Source organism: Schistocerca nitens, chromosome 5 (assembly GCF_023898315.1).
Source record: "Schistocerca nitens isolate TAMUIC-IGC-003100 chromosome 5, iqSchNite1.1, whole genome shotgun sequence".
Taxonomy (NCBI): domain Eukaryota; kingdom Metazoa; phylum Arthropoda; class Insecta; order Orthoptera; family Acrididae; genus Schistocerca; species Schistocerca nitens.
The window spans coordinates 680,403,050-680,429,921 of NC_064618.1; the positions used below are offsets into that span (position 1 = coordinate 680,403,050).

General features: G+C 42.3%; 1 protein-coding gene across 1 annotated transcript in view; it reads left to right on the top strand.

Annotated features, from left to right (window-relative positions):
• Positions 1 to 330: 330 nt before the first annotated feature.
• The window catches only part of LOC126260653 (uncharacterized), a 510,286-nt gene continuing 483,744 nt past the window's right edge, over positions 331 to 26,872 (top strand). The window contains exons 1-3 of the mRNA XM_049957990.1: positions 331 to 422; positions 498 to 663; positions 865 to 1,549. Of these exons, the coding sequence (XP_049813947.1) occupies positions 331 to 422; positions 498 to 663; positions 865 to 1,549 (943 nt within the window). The remainder of the gene's footprint in view (positions 423 to 497; positions 664 to 864; positions 1,550 to 26,872) is intronic.

Below are 26,872 nucleotides of genomic sequence, written 5' to 3' on the forward strand. Positions count from 1 at the left end.
CGCCGCAATAACCATGCATCATCTTTCTGAAAGCAACGTGTGCTCGTAGACGGGAGAGAGCATCCGGCTGCATTGAGAATCCGGACAGCGGTCGCCGGGGCAGTTAGCGTTTGATGTGCGCTGTAATCGTCGAGGCCGGAGGGAAGCGCGTCCAGCAGCGAGCCGCGGCAGTCGGTAGGCCGGCGACTGCGCAGTCTCGGCTGCGAGAGCGGCGCCGGCCAGCGGACAGCGGCGCCGCCCCCGGCCCGCATGCACTGACGGCCGCCGACCTGCGACAGCGGGACCAGCATGCAGCAGCCGCAGCACCCGCACCAGCCGCCCGCCAAGCAGATGCCGCTGCCGCTGCCGCTGCAGCACCACCCCAGGGACGCCGCCGTCGTCCTCGCCAACCACGCCGCCAACAACGCCGTCGCCAAGGGCAAGTCGCTGGGCCACCACCAGCACCTGCACCACCACCACCACCACATCCACAACAATAACAACAACAACAACACCAGCGGTATCGGCGGCGGCGCGCTCAGCCTGAGCGAGAGCAGCTGTAGCGGCAGTCCGGGCAGCCCGGGAGAGGCGTCGCTGAGCGCGTCCATGGCGGCCGCGACGTTGGAGCTGTCGCAGCCGGTGGCGGTGTCGGTGGCAGGCGCCGCCGCCGTGGCCGTGGCACCGGTGGCGACGTCGACACCGCAGTCGCAGCCCCAGCCGCCTCCGCCACCCCCGACGCCCTCGCCGGCGTCGCCTGTTGTGACACAGCAGCAGCAGCAACAACAACAACACCATCTGCTGCAGCACTTGCACCAGCCGCCGCAGCAGCTGCTCCACCACCAGCACCACCACCACCACCAACAACAACAACAACAACAACAACAGCAGCAGCAGCCTGCCGCCGACAACACCGTCTTCGTCAACTCGTGGCACCCGCACGTGTACGGCAAACCGCCGAGGACGCCGACGCCGCACCTCATATCGGACATCCTGGGTTGGGGGCGGAGACCGTCGCCGCCGCAGCAGCAGCCGCTGCCGCCCCCGCCGCTCCCGCACCAGCAGCAGCAGGCGGCGACGCAGCTGGCACCGCCGCCGCCGGCCGCCACGCACAGGCCGACGCTGGTGGCCCCGACGCCCATCCGCGCCACGCCATCCCCGTGCGTGACCGCCATGCACAACCTGACCCTGCTGCAGCCGCCCCCGCAGCAGCCGTCGCCGGCGCTCTGCAACCCCCTGGCGCCCGTCGCCGCCCCCGCCGACGAGGAGCTCAGCAACGAACCGCTCAACCTGACGACCAAAAGCCGCGACGCGTCGCCCACCTCTTCCGTGGGCTCCATCCGCACGCTGACGCCGCCCGTGGTGCCGCCGCCCGCCCCGGGGAAGCTCCTGCTGCCCAACCACCGGCTAGCGCCCTTCCGCGAGCCTCCGGTCAACGGCGTCGAAGCGGTCGTCACCATCCCCACGGTCCGCGGACCCCCCGGCGCCGCCGTCAACGGGAGACCCGGCGCCGACGTGGGCGTCGCGACGCCTTCCGCCCCCAAGGGATCTGCGCACCGTGCCGCCCCCAAAGGTAAGATGCCGCCACGGTACACTTCACCCCGCCTACTATATCCGCAGACTGCGTGCTCTGTTTAAAAAAAATGATGAAGCGTGTTGACGGTGGTGTCGATAGGTGCCTGAAACGTGTTCCTGCTTGGGCAGTGAGTATCTGAAACGCCAGCGTCTGACTAGCGAAACAAGACGAAATAAATTGATTAATACGTTACCGGTGGCAGTATTCTAATGCATTAATCGCAACGACAGCGGTGCCGTGTGTAGGCGATATCTTCGTTCGCTTAGTGATATGGGGCATGTAAAATCATGATACAGTATGTGGACCAAGAGTCTCAACGCTTCTAACATTTCCTAATTGCGTCCAGATATCGAAATAATGTTTTGCTAATTGATGCTAAGCAAATGGGTAACTACATTGTTGTAGAGTTGAGACTTGAAACTACTTTTACCTCCGATACATGTAAACAGCTACAGTATTTTTTTTTCTTCAAAAGAAAACTTCACTGTCTTTTAGTACAAGTGGTAGTTCATGAAATGTAGAGCGCAGTGACGTAAGAAATATCTGCGTTTATAGTAATGCCTCGAAGACTGAAAACGTTCTGCATCTGACGCTGGAGATTACTGTCAGACTGGAGGTTCGTGTCTTGTGCCAATTACACGTAGCCAACAGTGCTGTCATGACAGATTTCGTCTTCACGTGAATCGAACACACCAGTTTAAACTGTGAAACACGTCTTCCTGACCAGTGACATGTTGCATATCATCTTATCAATACGTTTACGAGTAGTCGAATTCCGTTTGGAGAAGTACCTCGCTGCATTACAAAGTGTTGTTGCTTCAGTATATCAGTACATGTTAACCGTATTGAGGACTTTAAACCGTTACTTAAAATGATTTGCGGAAATCCTTTTCTGATATCTTGAACCGATTGTGGAATGTTAAAAGTGCGAACCTCGTGAAAACTGTACGTGATAACTGTTTGATGCTAATATAGTCGTCTTAACTTTTAATAGAAGCAATGTTCACGTGCGTGAGAAAAACGTTACAGCACGACATCATTTAGTTATACGACCGTCTGTTAACAACTGTAAAAAAGTGGATTAACGAATAAACAGGCAACATTCAGAGAAAAGATGCGTGATAGGTTTGCTGTATGTTTATTTTGCGCAACAGCGTCGCGAAAATGCACGACGCAGTGCGCGATTGATGAGAGTTACACTTTAAAATTTCCACCTAAATTTCGAGAGCTTAAGTTCCAAAAAAATTAAGAAATATATTAACGATGTAGGGAAAGATAGATTGCTACTTACCGTGAAGATAACACCTTAAAGTTGCAGACAGACACATGGCTGACTACAGCTTAAAGTGTAATCCTTACTTAAGTAGCAGTCTTATCGTTTCTTACGTAGTTGATGTCCCTACCTGGAGTTTCTGTTATTAAAAAAAAAATGGTACGTTCACACACATAATCTCGAGTATTTTTCATTACGGGCGAGGAGAGGAGAAACAGAGAAAATCGTTGGGGCACATACCATAGGTAGTTGCTTGGTCTACAGTTTGTCTGCTGCAGTTGAGCACGAGGGCAGATGCTCTTGGACTGCTATGTTGACTTGGTGTGGAAATTCGCACTGCTAAATTTTTATTTTCGCCAAGCGCCCTACCTCATACATAGCAGTGGATCGTCAGAGGCAAATTGCTTTCAATATATTTTTTCCTTATGTCATAATTTCCGTAACGTATACCTACAAAATATCTTTCTTTTTATAAAGCGAAATCAAATGTTGTCTACTTTAGAACATTGTCGAGTGTTCCACCGGTTTTGGAGAAATACTGTGCTTGTTTTGAGTGTTAATTTGTTTCGCGTGTCTGAGTGTACTGTCGTAAACGTAGCGGTGTGTGATATACATTGTTTATTTTGGTGTTTTTTTAACGAACTGGTAATACCCGATAAAAATAAAGATAAGCAGATTTAGCTGTTGATGGTTTTAAGGACAAAGCGCGGAAGCCACCGTAGTATCTTTTTGAGCTCAGGTGGAAAGTGGATTAAGGGAATTCCTGTCTGGATTGTTCGAGATAAGAGACGACGTAGACGACAACCTGATGGAAATAATGAGTAGATGACGTCTACAAAGAGGCACACATGGAGGTGAGAAGATGACGGCTATAAAATGGGGAGAAATCTTTATCGAACAGTGGATGAAACATCACATGATACGTGCAATACTGGTTATAAACTGTGAGTGTCTGATTTCATTTAATTGCCCTCTTATTTCTTTATCGATACGACAAGCACTTACGCAGAATTTCATGCAATTAAGTAGTTAACTACTGTTTGTATATTTCTGGGTCGTTTGCGTTCTAACAAGAAACAGTTTTTGTGTGTAGTGGCTGCATGTTTGCAATACTTTTATTTAATCTAAGTGGGTGTCTTCATCGTGGAAAGGCTAGAAATAGGAATAAGATATATTTTTTTTTGTTTTACCAGAGTAACTGGTTTACCGTTGTGCTAAACAGACGCATTATCCTTTCTAAGGATGACATAGCATACTAGTCGACGTATTTGAATCGTCGTCGAGTTTCAGGAACGGCAGTACTTTATATACGTGATTCCGCAACATGTGTCAGACAAATTCAACTCGCAGTTGAGAAGCCGTGGCCGTTTTCTTCTGCATAATGCGGATTGTGTTCTTAATGCAACTGTAAACAAAAACTTTCTTGCTACGGAAACGCGGCCAGCGAATTCCTTTGAAACTAATCCGCGAAAAATGTGACTGTTGTACTCCACAAGTGTGTGCGCTCCAGTATAAGGCCATAAGTAGGAACACTGTGCAGAAGCGAACCACAGCTCTGCGTTCGCAACGTTGTGCAAGTTCCCTGGCTCGTCTTGATGTGTAGTGCTGTGTTTACATCGGAAGGTGACAGTTTTTTTAGTTTTTATTGGCTTTTTATTTATTTTGTGTAATCATGTCTCCAGCGTACTGCTAAGAAAATCACACCGATCTAGATGGTAAATTTCTAAATACGTTTACTTCATATGGATATGCTGCGCTGCAGTTTAGACGAGCTCGTGTGTGTAAATTTAGCGAACACTATACCAAATTTTAAACAGATCGGCGCTAAGTGTTAGAAGCAACTAGATGCCTATCGACCTCAGAGTTATATTTGTGCTGTGTCAACGTGAGCCGATATCAGCTTATTGTGCAGTGAAACGTCAAATAGTATAGTACCTAAACAATCTTAAATTGTGCTGTGAGACTCCTTTTTGAGTCAGTTTTGGGAAATTTTATGAAACGACAAATTTTGAAATTTCCTTTTTTCCGTGAGCTACGTCTCAGAAACCCTCTGCAGCATGGGTAGCCAACCCGCACGCCTCATGCGGCTTTAAACAAGTGCAAGTGCGACCCAAGAAGCGAACATCCGTCACACGATCTGGAGGAAAAAAGTTTATGTAAAGTTACAATAAACTGAATACTTTCTATTTGAAACTCCCGCTAGACGATGGCATTCGGTCATTGGTCCACCCCGTTCTTTTTTTCTCAGTGGTTATTTTTATTACTCAGTTATGTGCGGCTCAAAAGTACTCGTACCAGTGTGGCCCAGGCAAGGTAAACGGTTGGGCACCCCTGCTCTACAGTATCGTTATACCAACGTTAAACTGTAAATGCATCTTGCACTTGAACGTTCCCTTAGATAACTAAAATCGCTGGTACCTAGAGGAAATACAACCAATTGCTACGAAGGCAAAGATGTGCGACATGCGATACACACTCCAGAATGATAATCGGAAGTGTTATCCCAAGTGACGGATAGACCAACTACTATGATATTGTCGAATGAACCTTGTTGACCTGTTGCATTCAAGATGTCACCTGTTCTACACTTTCCTTCGGTGATCGATAGACAATATTAATCATGAGACTTGATGAAAAGCAACTGTTTACGGGTGGCAGATCAGGAGCTAATAACCTGTTTCTGTGACACATTCAAGTTTTATTTACTTAGAGTGTGTATATTTAAGGACAGTACTTTGAAAGCGAAAGACCTTACCTTCGAAAGTGACACACGTATCAGTTGAATAGTTTTGAAGTCAAAGCTGAAAATTAGCAGTTTATTAATTAGATCGCTTTGCGAAAGGGCAGTTTTTGAGAGATAATAATTTGGTATTCTCAAAATAGTGATTGTTGACTTTTGAAACCGGACTGTTCTCACACACTGAACGCTACAGTTTCTACAACATCAGGTTTATCTACTGTAAAATTCCTGATATAACAACGATTCTCAGGTGGTACAATCAGTTATAAATGGCAGCAAAAATAAAAAAAATTGTATCCTGTTAAATATTCTGCATACTTCGTTTGCTCGAACGAGCTTCCAACGTAGATTGCTCGCGCTATCGCTAACAATTGGTATCTTCTCTCCATGAATTCAGGTGGTTAGCATTATGTGCTTTGAGACGATTTAGTGACGCTTGCAGTAAAAATATTTTTGTGTGCTGTGCAAACCTGAATGAGGAAAAGGGAGGAATGTCTAATTGTTTGAACACGGTGACCATGTGTTGGAAAATTAACACGTGTGTTCACTATTGTAATGACAGCAGTAAAGTTGAACAAAAAAAATATATCGGAAAATCTGTAATATGTTTTACCTCCTGATTTGACGACAAATGTCGGTGTGGCTGCATCTCCCCCACCAGTATGATTAAACGAATGCCAGTAATTAGTGGAAGAAATTTTTGTTCACGGCCCTTGGTGGCTCTATCATTTGTAGGTAAAATAATATGTACAATATTAGTCCCGACATGTTGCAGTGTGGGGAATGAAAATTGTATGAGATTGTATGCCTGTGTTTGTTGGCTCTGGAGAGAAATATAGTGGAGTTACTGCAGTGACACCACAAAGAGTGTTACTTACAATTACTAACTTAGATAAATTCTATGTATTTGTTACTATATCGTTCGAACCGTCTCGAGGGGATGGAATTATTTGGAGGATAATGAAAGTTTGTGATTTTTCGCTATGATTTGCAAAGCACTTCCCCTACAATAACGCGATATAAGCAGAAATTCTTTTTCGCTTGGGACATTAGAATAAGCGCTACTGTGGTTACCGTGCCTCACGCAAGTGTTTGGTATTTGTAGCAATAGTAGGAGACATCCACACTGCTAATATTTGTGTGCATATGTGTGACTTCATGCTCCACTGCCTCTAATGAGTTATTTTCGCCTTTCTTGACCCACTGAAAAAACACTGTTTAAAAACCTATAAGCCAATTTTCGTCCTGCTCGCGATGCGTATTTATTTTTATTTTCCTCGTACGATATAGTTGCCTCGTGTCAGAGAGCTATTTTCAGTGACAGAAACTTAACTCTCATCCAGCATTCATACCGACACGGCGGCTCTGCCTGTAAATGAGATACCACACTATTGTACGTGAACGCCGGTGGTTCTGCTAGGAACCGTCGGTTCTAAGAAATAAGCTGTATTATTTTGTTTGAAAACCTGGGAAATACTAAATTCAGTTACTTCGAAAAAACTTGTAAACATCTGACTGTTGGTTATAAAAATGTCAATTTTCACACCATTAAATCGCAATTTAAAGCAATAATTTCAGCAGTGCGTATCGCACATGTCTCTTACAGCTTCTGATTTCGTGTTTATCGGTGCTGTATATTGTGTAGATTTGAGAAAAAAAACCATACGGAGGTAAGTAAAATAATCTATGTTGGATACCTGAATCTATCAGTCGGAATTTAATACAGTCACGAGTTTCTATTTATAGGCGAAAATATAGACGATAGCATCGCTGAAATCTTTCACTCTCGCAATATTTCTCATAAAAAATAACAACATTCGACATTTGTCTGAAGATAAGCTACTGAACCTTGAAATGCATAGTACCGACTTACGACATCACATTATGATGGTTTTAGTACCACTTTCTTACTCATCCACAATAGATCTAACCTCAAAAATTTCTGTTCCGCATCTCTGGCCATTCAGTCTGAAAAGCTATACCGTTTCCCTGTGTTGTCCTTTTTATTCATAATGATTTGCTTAATCCTGAGAATGGAAGAGTGCTACTGTTTCGCGTGTATAGCAGAAAAGTATTTCACCGTATAAAAGGATACTAGTTTTCTTTTCTTTCTTTTTACTTAATACGTTGTTACACACACGTTTCGGCACGGAAGTGCTAATTCAGTGTTTCCGTAGCATGTTCAGATAATAACAGGTTCAAAAGAAACTCCTTGATGGAAAACTGTGCCTGTTACTGACATTTTCGAGTCGATATGGGTATTAATTGAAATAAATATGTGAATAAACTTTTAATCGTGTGGCAGACAGAGATACACTTCCAATGGCTCATGATTGCGAATAAACATCAAAGGCTTTTATTTATTTTATTGACCAGAAAAAGATTACAAAAAACGCAGATAATAGTTATTATGAGATTCATAACCCACGGAGTTGCAGCTTATTTTTGTACGTGGTCTTCACTATCATCCAGGCTCATTTAGCGACGTGGAAGAACTGTGTTCAAAATGTTAATAACTATAACATTTCTTAGAGTGCAGGGAGAGGTGACGTAAAACGTTGTCCGAAATCGGGGCAAATCTGTCCGGAACGAATCTATTAGAAGTTCATTTCTACGCTAATTTAGCTACTTTTATAACTTTCCAAGTAAGTTTAATAAAATGAAGTGTTACTTAAATTAACCAAATTACTGTAAACTACTATACGCAACAAGTTAAACGGACCGTTGTAGGGAAAAAAAAGTAAAGACGAAATCTGTACCTTGTTGTTTCTGGCAGCTGCCGGTACTGTGCGTTGGCCCTATATTATTAAATGGCTAATCGAGTAGCAGAGTACTTCTCTAACAGCTCCCATGGAGCAACAAAAATTTGATTTCCAATATTTCGTATAATTACTGACAGAATTTAAAAATTTTAAACGATATCCTACTCATTACAAGGCAAAAATCCTATGTTAAACATTTAACACTGTAAGGCAAGTATTACAGTTAGAGACTGTGTACGTGTGTTCAGGTAGAGTAATTCATTGTGCAAAAATTACCCAGGTTATACTCATCCAGTGTTTGAGAATGAGAGCACTTGGCGACTTCTGACAAACTTTACACATAATTTGAAACCCTTGTAAACACTTTTTCTTGCTGCCATGGCCTCCTCTCAAACCGACTGTCGGAAAAAATTTACCGCTTACCACATTTTTCGCTGTTCGTGCAGTAAAATATCAGCATCAGGCACATTTTGCATATGGTACCCACAGATAGCTCTTAATGCACTTGCACAGTTATATCGCTGCACTACACCTAGTTTGGGAGGTTTGCCGGCCGGTGTGGCCGAGCGGTTCTAGGCGCTTCAGTCTGGAACCGCGCGACGGCTACGGTCGCAGGTTCGAATCCTGCCTCGGACATGGGCGTGTATGATGTCTTTAGGTTAGTTAGATTTAAGTAGTTCTACGTTCTAGGAGACTGATGACCTCAGATGTTAAGTCCCGTAGTACTGAGAGCCATTTGAACTATTTTGTCCTCACGTTCTTGTAATTACTCTTTCTTTGTGAAGATCAGTAAATTACATTTTATATGCCGGTCCATGCACTGGTTAAAATCTTACTTAGATGTCTGACAATTTAACTACACATTAGCACTATGTCTGTCTAAGAAGTAGACTACAATCATGTCATTTCAGCACAAGTTTTTTTTTCTAGAAATATTTACTATCCGATGATCAAAATTAAGGTTATTTTTTACATTCAGTCGGTATGTATTTTCTTTCCTGTTGATAGTACATTCGTGTCTGTAGTCTTCTTTCCTCCAAATAGTACTCTGAAACATCTGGAAAAATTTAAGACCTCTAGCTGAAATAGATTTTTTGTGCATAAAAGAAACAAGCCAGAAAACTTATTTCTCAGAGAATTCAGTTCAAAGGTATATTTGATTTATGACTCACTTCTGTTATTCGTAATACACTCCAGTTGCATGATCTTCGTGGTTTACATGTCCATCTTCTGTTGTCCTTTTCATTTTTCTTCTTGTTATTCCCAGCGTCTTTAGTTGCCCCAGCACTCACTTTTCGGTTTTGGCCACTTTCTTGGAATCAGTCGTCAACAGTGATAGTCTCGTGTTACACTTACATTAACATTCCTCGTAACTGTAGAACTTCCCATTTGCTAATTGCCCCGCAAATTGTAGGCATGATAATTTTCCGGAATCACAAAATAGCAGTAATTCAAGCTACAGACAAGTTTATAAAAGAGAAACATAAGAATATCGGGCAATTTATCTTCTAACAGGGTTCTCAACTTGAAAAACAGTTGCGTGGTATTTGTTTCTCGAGTAGGAGTCTTGAGACAATACTGACGTGTGAAAGTAGCGGAAACATTGGCGTGCACGCACACTGAGGTCTTTGAGTTGATTTTTAAACTGCTTCCTGTTATCCAATTGATTCTTCTTAACCACCACTTTGTTCGAAAAACTGTAAACATCGACTGAAGATGAAAAACAGAAAATCAATTTTTTAAGCAGATTCACAGGCAAGTTGCTTTAAGTGATGTCCCGTGATTCCGTTAAACCTTTCTTTTAGCAATTTGCACCCATTTTTTGTGCCACCTACAAAGTCGACACACGTCCCGGTACTAAGCAACTCATTTTTTTATGAAAAATAGCAATTTTGTGTTTTCGTATGATGATAGTTGGACGAAAAGACGCTGTAGGAATAACACTAGGACCCTGTCGTTCAGCAGTTTGCAGCCATTTTTGTGCCACCTACAAAGTCGATACACGTCCCGGTACTAAGCAACTCATTTTTTTATGAAAAATAGCAATTTTGTGTTTTCGTATGATGATAGTTGGACGAAAAGACGCTGTAGGAATAACACTAGGACCCTGTCGTTTAGCAGTTTGCAGCCATTTTTGTGCCACCTACAAAGTCGATACACGTCCCGGTACTAAGCAATTCATTTTTTTTTATGAAAAATAGCAATTTTGTGTTTTCGTATGATGATAGTTGGACGAAATGACGCTGTAGGAATAACACTAGTACCCTGTCGTTTAGCAGTTTGCAGCCATTTTTGTGCCACCTACAAAGTCGATACACGTCCCGGTACTAAGCAACTCATTTTTTATGAAAAATAGCAATTTTGTGTTTTCATATGATGATAGTTGGACGAAATGACGCTGTAGGAATAACACTAAGACAATAGCCACTGATGAGGTGGCAGGCCGAGGGCTTCCTCAGAGAGGCAGCAGATAAGAACACTATTAGGATGACTCACGTACCTCTCCCAGTTAATTTCTAGGACTTCTTTTTTTCTGGCCGGTTTTTACGCCCTGTGCATTCGCCCTCTGTGTGAGCCTGTTTTGCCACTCCCTCGGTACAGCCCTTTTTCCACCATTTAGCTTTTTTCACCATAAATCGGTTTAATATTCCCCTATGCGTTTCTTGAAATTGTATGGAAAGGTGAGAAACTGTGAAATTACCAATTTCCAACAGAAAATCTGTTACTCACCTCCCCACCATGCAACACTTGTACCAGCTTCCTGAATGCACAACACTATACCTTATTTTTGTCTGTGACGGTAAATGGAGCGCCAACGCACACTGTCTTATAAAATTTCATTTTTATTCGGGGCATGAGCGCTTTAGGACACATACGACCGCCACCTCAAGAAACCGCAGTAAAGTGTTTTCCGGAACAAACGATCAACAGAATGTGGCTTCAGCGACATGGCACTATGAGAAATAGTTTTGTGAGTAAAGCCTTCCTTGCTCGATTAAGAACTGATATTAATTCCGAGATCGGATCGAGGTCAAGAATTAAAATGAAATTATACATACATATAAAATACACAGATACACAATTATCAAAACACAAAAAATACATAGTGTAAAGAGAAATAATGCAAAACTGATGCAAATTTTGAAAAAAATGTATATAGAGGCAGACAGAAAACCCAGGTTAAAGTGGCCTGTTAGAGTAGCCAGTTGGTTATTGAAGGTAGTTTTTTTTTTTTGTCACTTCATAAGCTTTGAGTGTGGAGATAAAGCTGTGACAATATAAAGTTTTAATTTATCGTGGGCGGGCATCACAGCCTGGATAAATTTGGAGAAAGACACCGTTCCATCAGACTGTATTTTAAAATTGTAGCCTACTTGCTTAACCACTGCTAGTTCGATCGTGGCTCATTTTCAAGTGCATCCAAAAACGTAACAACAGTGGATACATCGTCCTCGTCAAACATACTTCGCATTCCATGTCTGAGTGTGCGTGGTATGGTCGTCAATGTGCACGATCTAAAATATAAAATGCATGGAGTGACAGTGGTTGCGGAAACTATAGTATTAACACACAATCAAACAGTCGTACTAACCACTAACAACGAGAAACCAAACCTCGTGATGCACCACCACAGACTTCACCTGTGCACCGGTGTTCAGGTTACTGGCAAATGTGTACAAGTGTGCGCGGGTAAAAATAACGCTCAGTCAAAGAGGGTACAAGTAACTTAAAGTACTATCGACAATAAATTTCAAAGAACACCACTCGTTCATATAATAACAGTTACATTGAAGACCAGAGGGCATTTCGCATCAGTATTTACGAAATGGTGTCTTTGATGGTTTAGAATCTTTGTTATTTTCTTCAACAGTATGAACTGAAACTGTTTTTCTGCTTTATTAATATTGCTATATGTCTCTTGTAACTGAATATCCAAAAGCATCAATATATATTTTATCTTCTGTGTAATGCTTTTGTGAAAAGCGCTGTGTAAAAGCAAATGTAGTATAGAGCACTGTTGTATGAACTGTGATGTGTCGGCCGCTGTGGCCGAGCGGTTCTAGGCGCTTCAGCCCGGAACCGCGCGACTGCTACGGTCGCAGGTTTGAATCGTGCCTCGGGCATGGATGTGTGTGATGTCCTTAGGTTAGTTAGGTTTAAGTAGTTCTAAGTTCTAGGGGACTGATGACCTGATAAGTTACGTCCCATAGTGCTCAGAGCCATTTGAACCTTTTTTTTTTTTCAACGTAGGCATGTTTTAAGATTCTCTTATTTTTAGATGCACTTTAGGCTCGTCACGCTGGAACCTAGTTGTCTTCAAGAAAGATCAATTTTAAAATACAGCCTGGTGGAATAACGTCTTTCTTCGAAAATGAACAGAGTATTTTTGTATACCACTATAAGCTAATTAGTGTAGATAAACATTACATTCGAAATGCGCATTATGTTATCTTACTATAATCGCGTCTATTATCCTCGAGCATATCTCGTTCCTTCACTCAGAAGCATCACGTTCTTTGGCTGTTGAATTCAGTTAAAATTTCGTCAGTCGCCTGGCAACAAGTTTCGCGGGTCGAAGAACAGAAGGGCTACCGGAAGGGTTTGTAGGGAAGGAGCTTTTAACGGGAGCCGGCGCGCACTTAACGAAACCGCCAACTAGCCTGCTGGTTTATCGCCCCTAATGAACTAATCTGGCTGCGGGGCGCGCGTCTTGGCGATCGATGGCGGCTGCGCTGAGGAGGGGAGGGGGAGGGAGGGTTAGCCCTCTCCCCTCTCCCCTCTGCCCCAGTACCCGCCCTACTGCAGCGCTAATGAAGCCGGCCCACATCACCATTATATGTAAATACCGCGCGCGCGTGCGTGAGCCGCGTCTGCTCTTAGACACCTGTTGGTCCGGGCCTAGCGTGGGCGACGCTTCCGCCCTTTTTCTGGCCACCGGCAGCAGTCGCCACCCTGCCGTCTGCCAACTGTGTGTCTGCCCGCAGAGAGAGTGGAAGTTGGATATTGGGAACTGCAGCTGTAAATTGTTTCGTTGTGGAGCGCAAAGGCTATTTTCATACTGATTTTCCACTCAGCCCTGTTCGTTGTACACTTTATTTGCACTCAGCCTCTAAGCTTTTTATGGCTTCATCTGCAGGAACTTAAGCACAGCTACGGAAATCTCTCTCTCTCTCTCTCTCTCTCTCTCTCTCTCACACACACACACACACATACACACACACACACACACACACACACACACACACACACACAAGTACATCGTAACGAAGTATCTGCTGATGTTGTAAATGCCGTAAAAGCAGCCTTATATTGAGTGGTTTAGAAGGTACTGCAGCAATATAGTCATTTCGATAACAGTGCCTAAGTGCGTGTAGATGAAGACATAAAAGGCTTCAAAATCTATTGCAAGTAAAGTATACAACGAATACTGCTGAGTGGGAAATTAGTATGGAAAAGGTTTTGCGCTCCATAACAGTACGAAGGATATAGTTTAATGGCCTATCCTTGTGGAGGTCTTTAGATGAATTGTTGCTGCTTTACTTCCGTTTCTTGATGTAGTTTGTGGCAGCTCTATATCTTCGCACATCGAGAGTGTTTACTATTCTTTATGGCTCTCTTCTTGCGTTTATTTTCTACGTGTGGCTACATATCGAGTCGTAAACTGCCAGTAATACAGAAATAGTAGATTAAACTTTATCCAGCAGAAAAAATAGCGCTGATAAACGAGCTGCAAAAGTTCTATTTTGTGAAAAATAGACATCGTGAGTCAGTGTCCGTGTAAAAATACAGGTTAATTCTTATAAGAAAACAAAAACAGCAATGACTGTTACCATACTTATGTAGTAAGAATGAATAGCGGCGTTACCGGTTCCGAATAGACATGTTCATCACCAGAGAGTTTTTCACGTATAGAATTACATTTAATTTATGCCATGCCTGAAATATCTTTTTCGTTGCTATGGAAATTTATTGGGGTAGTGATGTGGCAGCAAAGGACGAAGTAAGAAAAGGGCCACTTTAGTGTAACTGGACCTAACAATGAAACTGAATCAACGTAAGGATTTTTTAAAGATAATACTGTGATATATTTTCAGGAACTAGTATCCATAGCTGTTATATATTTGAAGAATGTCATATTATAGCCTTAAACTGCTGGTAAAATTCTTCATTTATACAATTAGTTTCAGACGTCTTATCATCATCAGGGTCATAAATGTATTCACAGCATCGTGTTTGATGAAATAAAAGCATTAACGTCAGGTGATAAAACAAAAACTAAACACTGTTATAATATCGTACGATAGATTCCATGTCAATCTATAAAAACTATGCTAGGTCGTGAACTCAGTTATAACACAATAAAACCATGAACTAGTGCTGTTATAATATCGTAACATAAATTACGTCATCAATCTATAAAAATTGTTCTAGGTGTTGAAGTCATTCATTTATAAAATGAACGAGTTCACTACCTTGCACAGTTTTTATAGTATGACGATGCAGTTCATATTACGTTATGATAACAGTGTATAATTCACGATTTTATCCACAGACAAGGATTTTATATTTCGCCAAACATGGTAGTGTGATTACTTTCATGAACGTGATGATAGGCGACCGAAACTGGTTATGTACACAAAGACTTTTACCAGCAACTCAAGACAGTAATATGACATATTTCAATTTTGTGATCCTTACAAAGAAAATCCTGCGCCTTGTGCTTCACAAATAAATTTGCTGAACGTTTTCTCCTGAACATCTGGGTGATAACCACGGTTTCACCGTCTATGAAATGCAACAGTGTAGGCTGACTACTGCCAAAAGCTTCAGCGCGATGTGCAAAATGTTCAGCGCAAACGAAATTGTACAATCAAGGGATTCAAACCAAACACACCTTAAACTTAGGGTGTGTTCCCCAGGAGTATGTACTTATTTTGTATTAGTTTTAAACCTGAAGAAACTTGCGTTAGTTCTCTGTGTAGTTATAAATGCTCTAGTGAAACTAATGCCTTGTGTGTCATTTTTCCTTGACAGAAAGTTTCTCATAATATGCATATAAAGGGTTGATATTAAGAGACAAATAGTTTGCATATTACGAATCAGAACGTTTCACTTCTCTTGAAAAGAGTACTGGAAACTAAAATACCCTCAGAAAATTTTTGTTTGTTTATCAGCGTAAGCTTTGCCCAACGGTAATGTATTATGAATTATCGTTGCTATTCGCACAGTGCGCGCGAGACGTAATATTAACTCTCACAAAGCTGTTCGGCAGCACTCAGGTGATTCAGAGGCGTTGTGTGTGAGTTTCGGGATATAGAAAACATAACTGCAATCCTCTCGAGATAATGGCCAGTGTAATCACCACACCGCGTTTGAAGTATACTTGAATTTTCAGCGTGAAGCAGTTGACTAATTAGGCCTATTGCAGGTTACGGAACTTCTCTGAATCAGTGTCACTGGACTTCATTTCCATATTCGAGAACAATTTGAACAATAAATTTGTGATATGTTATTATTTGTTCTAAATTACAGCTTTCATCGTCTGGATCAAAATCCACTCCCTAGTGAACTCGTAAATCGTGATTGGACTACATGAGCCAATTAAATATGTTATTTCACTTCGAGTGGCCGAATGAGGAAGGAAAAGCGGGTGTGTTACGAGTTCCCGTGTAGGTGCATCTTCTTTCTCTACGTTCTTGGAAGACGTCAGTTTCTTTTGTGAGTCTGTTTTTGACTGGCAACAAAGCTTTGTTCACGATAAGTTGATTACGCCCCCTTCGGCATTAACCAACACCACACAAAGATATAGTTACTGGCTTGTTCTGATTGACACAGCAGTTGTCACCTTTATTTTTTTAACACATTCAGTAAGATCAGCAAATCCCTTGAAATAAAAATGCATTTTGTGTAGTGAACGTTTTTAAACCAAATATGGGTTGTATATTTTCGTTCTGGAGACAGAACGTCATATCTGTAATTGTACAATATTGGTCATTCGACGCCATTATGCTGATCTTTACACAGTGCTCTGTAGGTAATGTAGGCAAAGGGAACCATGTAACCCAAATTATCGCGTGATGTCGAACGATAAAGCCCATGGTAGCGATGTTAGCTGATAACGAACTAAATAAGGGTTTATCTCAAATAAAAAGAACAGCTTTATGGAATAATATTAAGTATTTCTACGAATTTAAAGTGTTTGTGTACTCTGTCATAAAGAAGAATATTCCCCCAACGTTTCTTCAGGAACAGTTTCTGACCCAGAAGAGAGATCCTCTGGGGCCTGCAAAACACCATTTACGATTACTATGACTTTTTTCATTGGGCTCAAAACTTCTTCCAAGCCACAAAAAGACCTTAGATGTAGGAACTATGGATATATGGGGACGCCAAGTCTTGTGAATAGGACAGATGTTCGAAAACTTTGTTTCCGTTGTTTGAACAACACGCTCACAACTACTTTAAAAGTTTGTATAAACAGAATTATTCCACAGATCAAGTTGACATTATTTTCTGTATGGGTAATGTTCATCCAGTAACGAATAATTGGTCACCTCTGCAAAAATTATTGAACTTCCAGCATGCTGTATGCGCTGTAGCAGTTCGTTTGCACATTTTTGACATGTTTTTTTGCATTTTCGAAATAAACAGTTTTGACTATGGTACGATGATTTGAAATTGTACCCTGCCCGAAAGTAGTCATCGAGCGAATACAAAAACTGAAATTTTTAACTTTGGACTGGTTTTTCGTATAGTGAAAATCATTTGTAACTAATCTTCCCGTGACACTTATTTCGACTGTCCGTCACAGTTCTCTAGTACTTCAAGTTTATTTCCGAGGCGATCCTTCGCAGCAAGCACAGAAATACTCGTACTTGTTTTGTATATAAAACCACCTTTTCCTTCTGCAACTTAATTTACTTTTCCCAGACGCGTGTCGCCTTTTTCTTGCTCCAAGGCATCTTCAGTGGAGTCCATAACGGTACAGTTTTGTTATTTTACACATAATGAAGGTACGATATTTACGTTGTTAAAAGCACAGTGTTCGAACAAATAGCTATATCTAGAGGTAAAAGAATAATAACACACCACAAAAAAGAAGGACAAACATGGTGAACAGTGTGAAAAAGTTCAGAATACAAAATTTTGCTCATGTGTCGGAAATAGAAGCGGTTGTGCGACCTCCAGACCAGACGACACGAAACAGAGATCACAGCAAACTTAAGTAATTACTTAATTACATAAAAAAGGCAAAGTGAACGGTTTGATAATCTAAAAATAACAAAACTGTATCTTTATAGATCCCACTGAAGATGCCTTAGAGCAAGAAAAAGACGAAAAATAAATTAAGTCGCAGCAAAATAAGTATCTCTAGTATTTCAAACTAAATGGTTGGAAATACCGAGCATCTTTCAGTACTGGCAACTGATATTGCAACATTTTATTCACTTTCACTTGTTTTGACCGTTTATGTTCCACTCAGCTGGAATACCTCGTGTGTACCTCAAAGCATCCAAATCGTTTTCTTGTTCATTTTATGGACATTTTTCCGTGACATATCCTACATTCGGCTACTATTACCATATTTCTTTATTTGAATTATAGTTATTGATTATAGAAGTAATAGACAATCAATTATTGTTCCATAGAAGCGCAATATTTAACATTCATTACTGTAAATGAGTTTTGAGACTGAAATTGCAAAGATAATAATTATTTCTGCGTGCTGAGATAACCAACACCTGGGGATGTTTACCAGCTGTGTAAGAAAACCAGCAGGGTTAACCCACGTGGTTTGGCGACCACAGAATGCTCTTCGTCATGATTGTCCAATCGCTCTCGTTATTTACTATTCAGATGATTCTCTCTATGCCTGTGGTGTGAGCGCAACAGATCTTATAACGAGGCACATAATTTTTTCCAAACATGTGTAGTAACTCGACAGAGAAATGTCAATTCAGTGGGTACGACAGGTTTTAAGGGTGTACCAAAAGTCGATTTTTCACTTAAATAAGGTACGCAAAGCTTTATAATAACTGAAAAAATTACATTTATTGATTTCAACAAGCTGGTAGGCGATTTTTGTCGTCGTTGACATGCCAACACTGCAGAATTTTTAGTATAAAGTTACTTGCGGTTTATTAATACTAAATGCTACTGCTTACATCAGAAAATAATCGTTCGTTCTGATCATAGAAGTTAAGCGCTGTCGGGTTGGGTTAGCACTTGGATGGGTGACCATCCGGTCTGCCGAGCGCTGTTGGCAAGCGGGGTGCACTCAGCCCTTATGAGGCAAACTGAGGAGCTACTTGATTGAAAAGTAGCGGCTCCGGTCTCGTAAACTGACATACGGCCGGGAGAGCGGCGGGCTGATCACATCCGCATTCAGTGACGCCTGTGGGCTGAGGATGAGACGGCGGCCGGTCGGTACCGTTGGGCCTTCCAAAGCCTGTTCGGACGGAGTTTAATATTTTAGTCAGAGCCAGTCGAACAATTCTACGAGCTTATCGTGACGCATTTCTTCCGGAAGAACCCTGGCCTGAGCTTCGTACCATACACACATTATGCTGTCATTGCCCTAGAGTAGTGGCGGCACCAATGAAGCCGTCGTGCGGACCTCGGTTCTCAGCTGCATTTTGTAACACTACGCATCTAGCTCAGCAACATACAAAAATACTTACAATGACGGTAACAAGATGTGCTTAATTTCAGGTTAACATTGGTGAATTCGGACGTGAGCTAAGTGAAGTCGGCCGCTTACCTCGGGGCAGAGGGTTAAGCAGTGCAGCCACAGCGCGGTTGCCCGCATCTCGTGGTCGTGCGGTAGCGTTCTCGCTTCCCACGCCCGGGTTCCCGGGTTCGATTCCCGGCGGGGTCAGGGATTATCTCTGCCTCGTGATGGCTGGGTGTTGTGTGCTGTCCTTACGTTAGTTAGGTTTAAGTAGTTATAAGTTCTAGGGGACTTATGACCACAGCAGTTGAGTCCCATAGTGCTCAGAGCCATTTGAGCCATTTGAACCACAGCGCGGTTGGGAGATTTTAGAGGGGGATGATTTATTCTTTGTCTTCCAGTACTGACAACACAGGGCGTGTGCTACTCGTACCGATCAGCTGCTATGGTATAAATTTTGATACAGAAATAACAGAATACGTGAATCCGCGTTGTAGAGACAGGCCTATTTGTAGGAAGGAATCCTACATTAAGGCTGTTGTAATAGAAATCAATGAAAAGCAGGAAAATGACATTCAAACATTTACTAAAAATTTGTGCACGTGTCTCATATTGCGAAAAGCATTTACATATAAGTACGATTACTGTTATTAATCGATCAATCATCCGCTTACGCAAACGATGGAACAGAACTTCGCCAGGCTCTTGCAGTGTCACAGTTTTGGCGTCGCTGAGGGTGGCAGCAGTCTGAAATAGAGAAGCGTTGACACCGAGTGTTCCGAATGGTTGAAATGGCTCTGAGCACTATGGGACTTAACTTCTGAGGTCATCAGTCCCCTAGAACTTAGAACTACTTAAGCCTAACCTAAGAACATCACACACATCTATGCCCGAGGCAGGATTCGAACCTGCGACCGCAGCGGTCGCGCGGTTCCAGACTGTAGCGCCTAGAACCGCTCGGCCACCTCTGCCGGCTGTTCCGAATGATGTAGACTTCAAAGGATCAGTACTTGGCGGCTGGCCACCAGCTTACTATAGCTAGTCTAACGGCCGCTCATAAAATACTAACTTATAAGGGTTAAACAATTGATGATAGTATTGGTATGCATGCGGCCAGAGGTGCTGTCCAACGACGTCGGTACTGGTCCTTGAGCAAAAACGTTTGACGTCTACTATCCTTACTGTCTCTGTGATCAGTCGGTGTGTGTTACCGTGTCCCTCATGCCAATCATACGAATTTCCTCAAAGTCCGAAAGGTGGCAGTCAGCTGCTCGTGTGGATGCCGTGTTGCGGTCTCCATCCGTTAAGTTACAGTAGCCTTAAGCCGTTGGCACACGGACCGTGCATCCGAACGTTGAGCGTTGAGCGTGCCGAGTTTCTGACGTCATAGCGTGGAATAGCACGTTCGGCAATCTTTCCGAACGTGCAGAGCAATATCTGGCATGTCAGATATTCAGAGCGTGCGTCTCAGCGTTGACCAATGAGATGGCATAACGCCACGTACGCCACACGCACGCCGTCTCCCTTCAGTACAGAGTACAGAGTGGCATTAATTTCAAGCCTATATGTATATATGCCGTTTCTGTGCACCTGCAAATTGAGAATCACTGAAAAATCCGTTGTTAACCGTATGATTCGTTCCAATAAAATAATGAGAAACATCATATTCGTGGCAAAAGAATTATTGTAACTTGCTTATTATGAGAGTAAGCTATTTGAAGGCAGCGACACACTGAATATACACCCAAAACGCATTGTTCTTGGTACAATTTGTTTTAATTAAATTTCAATTAGTAACATGTTTACGACTAAGATTTTCAGCAAGGGGTAACACAATATGATTAGGAGTAGAAGACGTGTTGTTGGTTTAGCGTGCCGGCACGGTAGCTCAGCGTGTTCGGTCAGAGGGCTGCTCGCCCTCTGTAATAAAAAAAATGAGTAAAGGAATCAACGATCAAATCGAACGGATGTCTTGTGACTTCCGCCCAGACCAAACGGAACGAACAAAATGAAAAAAAAAGCGTAATGCGTAGCGTCAGTATACTGAATTTAGTTGTTGGTTGGGGCGGTGGTTCGGGTCTTGTCAAAACCTAATTTTTTTCCTAACATTAGCGGTTTTATTAGATTCTGATACTTTATCATTAGTTTAATATAAGTATATATTATAATATATTTGATTTTATATTTACATAACATCAAATATTATACTATATACTTATATTAAACTAATGATAACTTATATTTACATAAGTTCATCTTTTTTTTGAGGGGTGACTTTGTTCAATTGGCTTAATCTACAGGACAGCTTGCGCTAGTTGTATAAAGATATTTTCCTCCTTTTTATTTTATGATTCGTAATTCACATGTTGCAAAGATTCTGCTACTGGGTAGGAACAGTGATTAAGTAAGACTGACCTTCGGGTTTTACTAAAATGTGGGAATGATGAAATAAAGTTTATCTTATGAGGAGAAGTATTCCAAATTTGTACCGCATTGTTTGTAATGCAACTTTTATAAGCCTGTGTCCTTATTGATTGGACATGGTACTTTCCTTTTCGTGGACGATGGAGGAAATGTGCGTTCAGTAGGGCTAACGTGGGAATTTTACGCGCGCCCGTTGAGTAAACAGTGTGATTTACGAACTAGAAACATCCCTCAACTGCCGCTGGAGCGCGCTGTGATCGCGTATACCACGTTGGGGCCCACGTACCGTGTGCACAAGTCGCATCGTTCCTGAGCGTTCAGCAGCACGTTGAACTCGGCACGCTCAACGTTAACGTTCGACAGCACGGTCCGTGTGCCGACGGCTTTAGGCACACCTAGCAGCCGTCATGTATTCACACAGAACTGCCTTTTCTCTGTGTTGAAAAAAAGTTCGCAGAAGGATAAAATTTTAATCAACGCGTCCCTCAGGCATGGAAATGCTTCGTTATCGATTTGGTACCGGTCAACCAAAGTGTAGACGGAGTAACACTTTGCGTGTCCGTCAGCGCACTTCCGGCCCGGCCGTCGACGTTCATGCGGCGGCAGCTTCTGGCAGACGGATGGCGACAAAACACAGCTGGGAAGGCGTCGCTGTGTAATTCCAGGTACTTAGGGGCGGCGTGAGAGAGTGCCTTTCATCAGCCACGCCTGCCGCTATCTCCGGTGCCCCTCCCCTCCCCCTCCCCCTTCTTTTTAATTAAGTCGGTGACTAGTGGAGAGCAATAATTAATTCGTAGCGAGAGAGAAGAGTCGGGCTGCGGCGGTCGCACATTTAGCCCTGGCAATTATCAGATAGGTATCATCCATCAAACGGTCAATTAAGAACGGCTGGTCGGGCCTGCGCCCGCGCTGACACACACACACACACACACACACACGGGGGTCGACATCCTGGGAGAGCAACCACAACTCGACCTTTTTTTTTCTTTCTTCCTCAGTTCCAGTTCCTGGGAAAAAGATGCGAGTTATCCACAATCGATCGTTGTCAGGCGATTTCTGAGATCAGACAAGAGCTAATTTTCAGGAAATATAACTCGCAGCTAACCGTAAAAACTAAGGTTCCTCGTTGCTACTCCGTAATCTGGAACCTGATACTCGGCAATTAAAGAAAATAGCGGACGACCTAGCCAGTACACTCTTCGCCAAGAAGCTTCGCCGGTATTTCAGAAGAGCGAGTTGTGTTATTTATTCAGTCTGCGTCAGTTCCTTTTTTTACTATTAAGTCGCTCTAACCAATTGCTTGAGTGTTTACTTCTTCATCAATGGGGAAATTCCTTTGCTAGACACTTCCTTTTTTTCTGCCACAGGCGATGTTGCTACAAGTTCTTGGTCGGGTCGGATGATTCATGTGTTTCCACTATAGTCGTAACTATTCTCTTGTTCTATTTCCATTACACATTTGTGTATTTCTCCGTGATTTATTACGTAGTCTGGCGTAGCGTATCAAATTGTTGGCTTCAGTAACATTGGGATCTCCTACGGGTGAATATATACCATGTCATTATACAGTGTTTCAAAATGAATATACTGGTTTTAAGGCTTTTTTAGGTTTCGTTTGTGTACCTTTGCGCAAAGGGAAGACTATGAAACGACAAAGAGTGACTGAAGAAGGTGCTGAACGAGTGTCTGTCTTCCACGCGTAGCTCCAAGAAATGAGTTCGGTGGTGAATTAGCATTTCCAGTGTGTGTGGAGACTTTGAAGGAGCGCTTACAGTTACTACGTTCTTATTTCCATTCCCTGCAGTTGTTACAACAAATAAAGTCTACAGACTACACTTCACGTGCCAACGTTGCAAACGGAGTGCTGCTGCATGAACGTGATCACTTTGAGGATCTAGTCGTCTACAGTGATGAATCGACATTTATCCTAAATGGAAATGGGAGCACACGTAATGCACGCACCTGGGATCAGTAAATCCCGACGAGATGGTACACTTGCAAAAAAGCTCTCCTAAATTGAATGTTTCTTGTGCCAAATCAGTCGGCCGGGGTGGACGAGCGGTTCTAGGCGCTACAGTCTGGAACCGCGCGACCACTGCGGTCGCAGGTTCGAATCCTGCCTCGGCCATGGATGTGTGTGATGTCCTTAGGTTAGTTAGGTTTAAGTAGTTCTAAGTTATAGGAGACTGATGACCTCCGATGTTAAGTCCCATATTGCTCAGAGTCATTTGAACCTTTTTTTGTGCCAAATCACGGCGGCAAGTTTACGGGCCGTTCTTATTCGGTGAAGGAACTGTAACTGTTGTGTCTTATGTTGATGCACTAGAACTGTGGCACTTTCCCCAGTTGGAAGAAGTTGAATCACACAACTTTACTTGGCAGCAAGATGGTGCGCCGCCTCATTGGCATAACTCACGTCTGTACGCCACGACGTTGTACCAGACTGCTGAATTGCCCTCGTGGGGAAGGACGACAGAAATTGATTTACATGGCCTCCTCGTTCACTCACTATCTGACGCCATGTGATCTTTGCCTTTGGGGGTTCATAAAAGTATCATGTGTATATGCCTCAGCTAGCAGCTGATCTACCCGACTTTAGAAACAGCATTGTTGCAGCAGTAGCTCCAGATACTGTGGTCAAGGTTGGGAAGGACTCGTCTATCGACAGAATGTGTGACGAATGGTGCTCAAATTGAACACTTGTAAGAAAAACTGTTTGAATTTCTCTTTCTTTTGATGTATTATTTATAACTGTAAGCTGGATGTAGTAAATGCTACAAAGCCTTAAAACCCGTTTATTCATTTTGAAACGCCCTGTACTGTGAAATAAAGTCTACAGAGATTCCGCCCCCCCCCCCATGTTACCGTTTATTGGTAAAACATAGTAGAGCGTAATACTATTAAATATTCATGCTACTTAAACTGTCAGTAGGAAGATATAAAATTCTGTTTTTGCTAACACTTGTCGACTGCCAATGCAGTCGATGTTTTGAATAAGGTACACAGTAGATCGACGAGAGATAATGAGCTTCACTATTTTCTGATACAGTTACTGATACGACTGCAAACGAAATTACCATGACGGAGTACTGTCTGTGACAATCGATTCTTGAACAATGCTCGTCGGTCTAACGCAGATGCTCATTAACCTCGTGCGACGCACACTACAACAAAAGGACTGAGCATCACGGAGACGTTTACAGTTAAAATTCCACGAGCAAACGCTCCAACAAGAGTTAGACAACACATACGGCTTACCAAATAACCACGATGGGAAAAATCAAAGACACTCGAGCGCGATCGTCGTTTTTCGGCGCACTATTCGCATAAGATATGGTGCAGGAAGAGGGAAAAACGATACTTCCTCCACTACACTCCGTAAGGTAGCTTGCGGAACATCGATGAAGTGACTTTGAATGTGAAAAATCTAAATGACAGGTCTTACGGGGAAGTAACATAATTTTTTATTATTTCCTTTGGCTAAAATCAGTAATAATTGTCAGTTATAAAAAACTGTACTCCTTCCGCAGTTAAAACTATATATGAGTAACGTTTTTATGCAGTCTTTTCAAAATTAAATCTTTACTTTGGCTGTCTATAAAGGGACAGATCTTGCAAACAGTTGAGACGTATTCATGATTGTCGCAGCATTTCGGGAAATTCGTCAGACCTTAGAATGAGGCATTCAAATCTGTTACACTGTGTAATTAACCTAACCACCATGGAAGAAACTGTAGGAAACTCTTCCATTAATTGGAATATCTAGCAGGTATTAAAACGTTAAAGAAACAGAAGTAGCGATGTTTTGTTAACTTCTGGAGCAAACAGAACTTGAATTGTTTAGTGTTGCCAGCTTAGAGGCACTGTATTTGAAAGGTGTCAGGAGCAACACGACTCAAATTCGAGAACACCATCCAGCGAAATAATCACCGTTTTGTCCTCAGTTTCGGGAGGTGCTCCGAGAGTTAATGCAAGTTGCAAATCAGAAAAAGAAGTGAAGAAAGAAAAAATACACAGGACGCGAAGCTTGCGAACAAAGAACAGATTTGAAATTTTTTCATGCATGACAGAAAATCCTCAGGTTGAACTTGATGAACGCTGATCTCTGGAAGTTGAATAACGAATTATTATTTCCGTGAAACTTTATGTTGGACATAATTTTCTAGAAACTTTTTGTAGTTGGATTCAAGTAAACGCCGTACAGCTCTTGGAAAACGTAAGCTATTGTCCTATGTGTGGATGTCTCAGTCTGTTTAGGAACGAGGTTTTTAGTGCAGTCCCATTAACGATAAGGAATGCAGTCAGGAGATGGCTCTCATGTTACTAATTAAAAACCTGATCGTGACTGTAATTGTAAATAACTGAAATATATATTTCTCCTAGTGTACAGAGTACATTTCCATAGTTTTCCCCGTTAGTATAGTCTCATCACTACAGAATCTGTAGTTTTTATTACCCAACAGGATTTTTCAAGTTAGCGCAACATTCTGTTTTCACATTAAATCAATTATTAGAACGTTTCGGTTTTCGTAACACAAACAGTGTTTCCTCTCCCATGTAACATCGATGTATTATAGATAATCATTGTGTATTTGCCGGCCGGAGTGACCGAGCGGTTCTAGGCGCTACAGTCTGGAACCGCGCGACCGCTACGGTCGCAGGTTCGAATCCTGCCTCGGGCATGGATGTGTGTGATGTCCTTAGGTTAGTTAGTTTTAAGTAGTTCTAAGTTCTAGGGAACTGATGGCCACAGCAGTTGAGTCCCATAGTGCTCAGAGCCATTTGAGCCATTGTGTATTTGATTGTCGAACAACTTCCTCAAATTCGTCCTCGTTTTATTATGGCGAAGATTTGATGCTTTTGTAAATATTTACAATGAAACTGTTGCATGTGTTTTTCCCTTCCACCACTAAACACTTCCATCAATGAAACTCTGCATTTTGCCCGCTTTCGAATATTGAATACATGCTTCTGATACAAACTATGTAAATTCTCTCAGTGGAAAGTAGACTGGATGTTACCACGTACATCAGACAATACGGTTCAACTGAATTCAGTTTCGTTTGTGCAACTTCCAAAGTGGCACTTTTCTCTCCCAATGACGGGCAGATTATGCAGTGATTGATGACTAGCGACAACTCAAAGAGCGTAAGCAAATATATTCACTTTCAGGAACTCCTCAGCATCGCTTCTATTGCAAAATTCAGTTACGTAGCGACGAGGTTAATTCAGGGGTAATAGAAGAAGGCATGTATTGATGATTGTCTTCACAAAGGTCAGGACAGTCTATTAGAAAGATTTTAACAGGGCAACTGACGTGCAGAACTGTTGGTTGTAGCATTCATGTTCCTTATCGATGGCGGAAGGAAAATAGCTGTCATTTCTCAAGTTTTTGTCAAATCTCAACTGACGCGCTGCAAAATGATTGACGCGTTTTTTGTTATGAGTT